This window comes from Cicer arietinum, chromosome 6 (assembly GCF_000331145.2).
Source record: "Cicer arietinum cultivar CDC Frontier isolate Library 1 chromosome 6, Cicar.CDCFrontier_v2.0, whole genome shotgun sequence".
Classification (NCBI taxonomy): Eukaryota; Viridiplantae; Streptophyta; class Magnoliopsida; order Fabales; family Fabaceae; genus Cicer; species Cicer arietinum.
Genome location: NC_021165.2, coordinates 17325282 through 17333681, shown reverse-complemented (window position 1 = coordinate 17333681; position 8400 = coordinate 17325282). Strand labels below are relative to the sequence as shown.

Below are 8400 nucleotides of genomic sequence, written 5' to 3'. Positions count from 1 at the left end.
AGAGAAGTGTCTGTAGGTGGGACCACCACTGATAACACGGGACCACTACTAGCTGAAAAGAACCATGATAAGTAATGAAGAATGACGCGACCCAATGAGAAGGGCACAAAGATTACAACCCCAAGAAAAATCATATTGCTAGCCAGCACCTGCATAATGAACAAAGTAATCAGTTTGCAAATAATAAATGTGGTAAATAAAAAAATTATTTCATCAGAGGCAGAAAAACATTCAGTTTTTTCAAATAAAGCTAATCAGAAGTCAGAGATTGTTGTATCAGTGCAATGACCGATTAACATTGGAAAATGATCACCCAATACTTGCTTCAGTTGAGGATTTGAGAATTTACACTACAAAAGAAGCATTTGAATCAATAGAGTGACCAATTAAGTAGGGGGAAAAAAGGTGAAACAATCTTGCTGCAATGGCAAAAACTCGGCTAAAAGCAATGTTCAGCAAACAAAACATTGAGGTTTATGCAACTACTAGCCCCTATTGAAAAAAAGGTGAAACAATCTTGCTGCAATAGCAAAAACTCGGCTAAAAGCAATGTTCAGCAAACAAAACATTGAGGTTTATGCAACTACTAGCTCCTATTGAAGTTATGGGTGTGAAAAGCTCCATCAATATGCTCATCCGAACAGAGCGAAAGTGTTTCTTAAGTTCATATTGCAGTAGGGCGAAAGTGTTTCTTAAGTTCTAAGTCAGGGCCAGGATTAGATGGTCATTGGAACATTGAGGTTTATGCAACTATGAGTTTGTTTTACCTAAGCCACCATTTTTTATATAGAGAAGAAGTATCAAGACCAGTAACATTGTGGTAAATGAGTAGCAAACATCGGGGAAAAAATGATAGACTTACGGTAAATGCATTTTCAACCAAATGAAAAACTGGACCCTGCATGCCAACAAGTTCATCAAAGGGCACATCCTCTGCTCCATCAGCATCATCCAGACCATCAAACATCTGTTCAACATGAGCCTCAAGACGTGCTGCTTGCATCTCCCACCGAGCAGCAACATTTTCAGCATTTCGCCTAATAACTTGACCTGCCCCTGCAACTCCTTGTGCTCCACCAGCATCTTCTCCATTCCCATCACCATTAACATTACGATTAGCTTGTCCAGGAGGTCTTCTAGCAATTCGAGCGCCATTTCTGTCCACTTCATCATCTCTATCAGCATCCTGTCCCCCAATTTCTCGCAAATGTCTAAAGTAATCTCTCAAAGAAGTGGCCCCAAGAAAAATGAAGACAATGCTTGCAGAAAGTAGGAAACCATGGAGGCAATCAGTCAGAATAACTGCTGTTGATAAATGGCTTAAGAATAGCCTCTGGGCTTCACCCAAACTCCTCACAAAGGCTAACCTCCATATCCAGAATGTTATGAAAGGTATAATTAAGAGCCACACAGATAATACAAAACTCAGACGCAAAAAGAATTGCAGAACATGGCAAGCTTTCATCGCCATTCCGACTACAAATTCTTGAAAAGGCAACCTAGCAGGGGCATTCTCTGCATAAACAGGAGAGAAGGAAAATGGATGCTTGCAGACCTGCAACACATGTAGAACACAGTAAGAAAATGAGCCCAACCAAGGAACATATTTGGTGTGCGTGTAACACAAACCTTACTACCGAAAGTAGTATATGCACAATTTCAAAACAAATTTGCTGCAAGTCTACTGAACATGTCTTCAATTAGATCTTATAAAACCAATAGTAATTGATTTTCTTTCCCATTTATTTCTCCACTGTCAAGTTCAAAATGGTTATCTTTAATGACAATAACAACTCTTAGTTAGAAATAGAAAGCTTAGACATAAATAGGTATAATATATTTTTACTGTTTCAATGTCTTGCAATACAATAGCATAAACTATATTACTACGTTCTTTATTCTTAGCGCTAGATTTTCTTTCTACTATGATTCTTAGCAACAAGTTATGAAATTTATGAATCTTGGATTTCATTACTACACAGCTAGCTGATCTGAGCTGAAGTTATGGTTAAACCTAGCTTCATAATTCATGCCAATTAATGAAAAAAGGAACCGTCATCACGTCCATTTTGAAGTGTACAAGTCCAAAGATAAGATATTAAATAATAAAATTCAACAAATTAATATGCTAATTTATGGTGAATATTGTATAAGGAACTATGCACATGAAAGACGACGAATAGAAAGGGTAACCTCGCATTGGCGAGCGTTGCTATGATTAAGCCACTGAAGAAGACAATCTTGATGAACAAATTTGATGCTACCGCTACACGCGCATGGATACCGGAGAGGATTATCGGCGTCGCCAGGGTTCCGGCATATACGGCAAACATCCTCTTCCTCTTCGTCGTCATCATCGTACTTTGCAGGAGGCGGCGCCGTCGATGCGGTAGGTTCGATCTCCTTTCCTTTGGAACCGCGTGGAGACGAAGCGGAAGAAGAGGAGGGGGTGTCGGTGGCGAGGGGGCTACCGTCGAGGGAAGGCGGTGGCTCGTGATCGATCTCCATCACGACCGGAGACCGAGTCCGCGGGTGAGTCAAGCGGAGCGGGTCAGGGACCGAGTCGGTGATAAAGAGAATAAAAAGAAAGAGAGAATTAGAGAGAAAATGAGGGGAGATGAGAGAGAGTGATTGGAGATTGCCGAGAGGATTTTTACGTTATTCCGGGATTGCCCTCGTTCAGCTATTTATATTACGCGTATGTTGGTTATGTATATGGTTGTGGGGTTTTTCGATGACGTGGAGCTTTCTGATTTGTATGTGACTCTGTTGTGGTCATTTACAACTTTAATAATCAATCTCCTACATTTTTATTTTCGCTTCTAGTACATTCCTACTTACTCAATCACCAAATTGCTCGTTAAAATTGTAGTTTTGGATATTTATTTTTAAAATTTAAAAATAAATAAATAATATTTTGAAATTTAAAGATGTCAAATAATATAATCTTTATGTTAGTTTATTTCGTTAACTATTTATGTGATGAGTTTAACTGTTAGTCAAGTCATTATTATCTGCAGCAGGAGTTAGTTTGTTCTATTTTAAAATTTAAATGGATTAATTTGTTCAATTTTAAAAATGAAATTGAAACTCAAATTTTAAAAAATTAATTAAACTTTGTCATCGTTACAATGATAGCATCTCTGTATAATTCATTTTTATTTTTCTTCCATGATTTTATATGTCTTCTTCCGATAACCTTCATTTATATAATTCATTTTTCTTCGTATTATATGGAGTTCAAATCATAGAAAATGAAAAAAATAAAAAACCATTTATTTTTTTTTCTATGACTGAAAGCTTGAATTTGGTGATTCTCATATGTCATTGTGAACAAGAAGTTGTTGTTATTGTTGTTGCAACTAAAAATATTTTGAAAGAGAATTCTTTTTATTTGCTAAAATTAATTTTTCTATTTTTATTTCCCATTTTCATTTTCCCTTCTTTCTCAATTTTGTCCCCTTTTTTCTTTTTACTGTTATCTCTAAGTTTGTTTACTGATTTCTCTAATTTTCTCCTTCATACAAGAGGAACAAAGGCAAATTGAAATATCATTTTTACAATCTAAACTCACTCATGAAGATTAAATGTTGTCCCAAAAGGTACATGACCAAGGAGATGCATCGGGAACTAGAAAAAATGAATGATAACTCAATGACTGTATTGTCATTTTTACTATGATGTAAGAATCAAATTGCTCGAACTTGAGTAATTTCACGGACTCGTTTGTGTAAATTATTGCTAGTAAGTGAGTAATTTAAAGGACTGATTTGTGTACATTATTGATTTTGATTTCTCTAATTCTGATTTGTGTATATTATTTAAGTTGGGTTGATTTATGTATATTATTGATTATATTTATGACCAATTATAAACCCTGGTGGGTTTTGCATAAGGCTACCACCTATTAGGGGGATTACACCATAATTCATGAATACACCATCACCCATCAGGAGACCTACACCACCACTCATGAATGCATCGCACCTCCTTTGAATAAATGAACCATACATGTTTACACGTTTTTTCTTTTCACTTTCATATATTCCAAATATTTTATAATTTTACTTTGACTAAATTATTCTATCATTTTAAAATTATTAAATTCAAGTGAAAAATATTCATCATTGATGATTATGAGTTGGACTAGATCGATTGACAAAAGTTAGACTAGATCGACTGACAAAAGTTTATCTCAAAGTTAAATAAGAATGTTTGTGATGAAATTTAAAAGTTGTCATAATTAACATTAGGCTCAAGCTAAACTAAATATTTTTAAATAGACATTGTTAAGTAAGAATGTTTGTGATGAAATTTAAATTGGTTATGAGACAAAAAGATAGTCGGATTAAAAAAATTAAAATACCAGTGTTTTGATTTAGATGATAACTTTTAAAAATTCGATATGACCTGATCTAAATTAATGTAGTTAAAATTAGATCAATTTTTATTTGATTAAAATTACAATTATAAAATATTATTTTAATATAATATTATAAAATTTAAGTAATAAATTTGAAGTAAAATATAACATATAACATACTAAAAATTAACATTACAAAATAATATCGTTCGTTTATGTTTGAAACATATGTAATAAAAATAAAAATATATCAAATTAATTAAAAAAAATTAAATTAAAAAATAATAATTTAACATACTAATACAAAAATAAATAAGTATTAAAATTTATACAAGCGGTTTGGTTCAGTTTTGAAAAGAAAATTTGAAATCCGATTTGAGTAGTTTTCACAAAAAAAAATTCAAATGCATCCAATAATATTTGATTTTGTACGATTTTTTCAATTTTTTGTGGTCGATTTGTGGTTTTTATTTGGATCAGTTTAGATGTTCACAAAAAGATAATAGTATCTACCACTCAAAAATATATGAAGGTATGCAAATCGACTTATTTAAGTAAATATAAATATATTTATTATTATTATTATTATTATTATTATTATTATTAAATTTTGTACTTTGTGTTAAATCATAAATCTCTTATCAATTTATATAATTTAAGCTTATTAGCCTATATCAATATTTGACATATTTAATGGTATTATTATAATTTATAGTATAAATAACACGACATATAAAGTTATACTATGAAGTTCAAATACTCCAAAATTAGCGATGTACTCGTATTAGATATATATTTGATAGTGGTACTCTTTAGATATATATTTTAGATGTATCAAAATTATTATTTATGAAATACTTCATAGATACATGTTGATATGTACCTATGAAAGACAAAGGAAATAAAAATGTGATACAATTTTTTTGAAACATCAGTAAAGATATGTACATGATCCACTTTCACATAGTATTAGAATTATTGAATTGGAAAAAAAATATTATTATTATTTTTTATATAAATGATGATATAAGGTAAACAGATAAAAAAAAGTGATTTTGAATTATTGGCTATTGTATTAAGCTAATATTTACTTTAAATTATTTTTAACAATATTTTTTTGTTGATACCCTGACAAATGAATTAAATAAATTATGAAAATGACGATTATTATAGTTATATAATAATAGAGAACGATCGATGTCTCTTTTTTTATAAATATTTTATATGTAAATAATTTTTTTAAAGATATATTTTGTTGTTGTATCTAAATCATATCTTTTCTTAAATTTTAAAAATTTCATGTATTCGCGTAACCGTATTATATAACATTAGTACTATGTACTCGAACTTCATAGCTAAAATGTCATGTTAGATGTAAGACCCATAAATTTAAAGTACCATTTATGTATTTTTGGTGTATTTTGGATTTTGGCTCGGAGGCTTTTAAGCCAAAGTAATAATATTTTGGAGTTTTATAATCAAAAAGATATTTTAATGTCGATTAAGATTTCTCGTCGATAAATAAATTGAAATTAACTGCGGTGAATCCTTTACGTAGAATTTAATGCGTTACGGGTGAAATGGTAATTTAACAAATATCTAGATTTAAGATATTTGTTAAGTTATATTTATTATATATATTTATGTATATATGTTTGATTGAGGGGAAAGGAAAAGGAAATAGAAAAGAAAGGAAAGGAAATAGAAAGGAAAGAGAATAGAGGAAAGGAAAAAGGAAAGAAAACCAAATCCATCGTCTTCTTCCTCTGTGACCGTGAACCAAATTCCCTCATTTCTCCCGTTTTTGTTTTCGTCGCTTTCTTTTCTTCAAAACTAGTAACCCAAGGTTGGGTGAGAGTTAGATCAAGGTTTTTGCAACTCCACTCTTCCTCTTTGATTCGAAAACGAAGAAAAACGGTTTTTGAGATCCAAACACAAACCCCTCTGTTTCTTCTTGATAGGCAGTACGTTTATGGTTTTCGGTTTTTTTGTAAATTGTGCAGACCCGTGATAGGTGGCACCTCGATAAACGATACGGGCCCGTGATAGGCAGTACGTTTATGGTTTTCGGTTTTTTTGTAAATTGTGCAGACCCGTGATAGGTGGCACCTCGATAAACGATACGGGCCCGTGATAGGCAGTACGTTTATGGTTTTCGGTTTTTTTGTAAATTGTGCAGACCCGTGATAGGTGGCACCTCGATAAACGATACGGGCCCGTGATAGGCAGTACGTTTATGGTTTTCGGTTTTTTTGTAAATTGTGCAGACCCGTGATAGGTGGCACCTCGATAAACGATACGGGCCCGTGATAGGCAGTACGTTTATGGTTTTCGGTTTTTTTGTAAATTGTGCAGACCCGTGATAGGTGGCACCTCGATAAACGATACGGGCCCGTGATAGGCAGTACGTTTATGGTTTTCGGTTTTTTTGTAAATTGTGCAGACCCGTGATAGGTGGCACCTCGATAAACGATACGGGCCCGTGATAGGCAGTACGTTTATGGTTTTCGGTTTTTTTGTAAATTGTGCAGACCCGTGATAGGTGGCACCTCGATAAACGATACGGGCCCGTGATAGGCAGTACGTTTATGGTTTTCGCTTTTTTGTAAATTGTGCAGACCTGTGATAGGTGGCACCTCGATAAACGGTACGGGCCCGTGATAGGCAGTACGTTTATGGTTTTCGGTTTTTTTGTAAATTGTGCAGACCCGTGATAGGTGGCACCTTGGTAAATAGTACTTTGGCCTGTGATAGGCGGTACATTTACAATTTACGTTATTTTAGTAAACCGTGCAGACCCGTGATAGGTGGCACCTCGATAAACGGTACGGGCCCGTGATAGGCAGTACGTTTATGGTTTACGCTTTTTAGTAAATCGTGCAGACCCGTGATAGGTGGCACCTTGGTAAATAGTACTTTGGCCTGTGATAGGCGGTACATTTACAATTTACGTTATTTTAGTAAGCCGTGCAGACCCGTGATAGGTGGCACCTTGGTAAACGATACGGGCCCGTGATAGGCAGTACGTTTATGGTTTACGCTTTTTAGTAAATCGTGCAGACCCGTGATAGGTGGCACCTTGGTAAACGATACGGGCCCGTGATAGGCAGTACGTTTATGGTTTACGCTTTTTAGTAAATCGTGCAGACCCGTGATAGGTGGCACCTTGGTAAACGATACGGGCCCGTGATAGGCAGTACGTTTATGGTTTACGCTTTTTAGTAAATCGTGCAGACCCGTGATAGGTGGCACCTTGGTAATTGGTACTTTGGCCTGCGATAGGCGGTACAATTATGATTTACGGCCCTTCGAGGAGGGTTTTGGTTTGGAATTCCGAGTCCATGCATTTTGGCATATACGCATTGCATTAGGGTGCTTGGCACGCGAGTCATATTTGATTTGAGTGTATGATTGAGTGATTTGAATTTTGATTTATCGTGGTAATTGCGTTGAAAATGCTAAGTGTTATGTGTTGATTATTGTGTGTAAGTAAGATGGTTATCGAGATCCCAATTGCCGTGGTAATCGCGTAGGAATTGCTAAGTGTTAGGTTGTGAACTTGATTAGGAATGACTTGGGTTAATTCATGAATTTTTGGAAAAATGATCAGGGAAATCGATTTTCCAATCGATTGGATGGAAGTCAGGGATTTGGCCAAATGGACAAAATATCCTGTCAATCGATTGCCAAATCGATTGATTCAGCCCAGGATTCTGTTTTCATTAAAAACCTTCACCCCAATCGATTTCCCAATCGATTGGCTCAGTGAAAATCCTCAGTTTGAGGTAGATGATTGATCACTCATTAACTTATCCATGTCTTGACTTGTTATGTATTAATTAGGAGATTGAGAACCTCATTTTACTTTCATTTTAATTGGCAAAGTATTGTATGAACTTTTAGCATATTGGAAATCCTATTAAGGTGCATGCTTAGTTGAAAAGATATTTTGAGCATTTAAAATCTTAATTGCTATGTGATAACTGTTATTTTTTTTGGTTGGTGACCCTTTACAATTATTGTGGAAATCTGGGCTT

General features: G+C 34.2%; 1 protein-coding gene across 3 annotated transcripts in view; it reads right to left on the bottom strand.

The window, feature by feature from the left end:
* Positions 1-2667, bottom strand: part of LOC101509426 (probable E3 ubiquitin ligase SUD1) — a 7275-nt gene extending 4608 nt beyond the window's left edge. For all 3 annotated transcript variants that reach the window (XM_004505190.4, XM_012717118.3, XM_004505191.4), the window contains exons 1-3: positions 2194-2667; positions 863-1555; positions 2-149 (exon numbers count right to left, since the gene is read on the bottom strand). In XM_004505190.4, coding sequence (XP_004505247.1) covers positions 2-149; positions 863-1555; positions 2194-2508 — 1156 coding nt within the window. In that variant the 5' untranslated portion in view covers positions 2509-2667. The remainder of the gene's footprint in view (position 1; positions 150-862; positions 1556-2193) is intronic.
* Positions 2668-8400: the final 5733 nt, after the last annotated feature.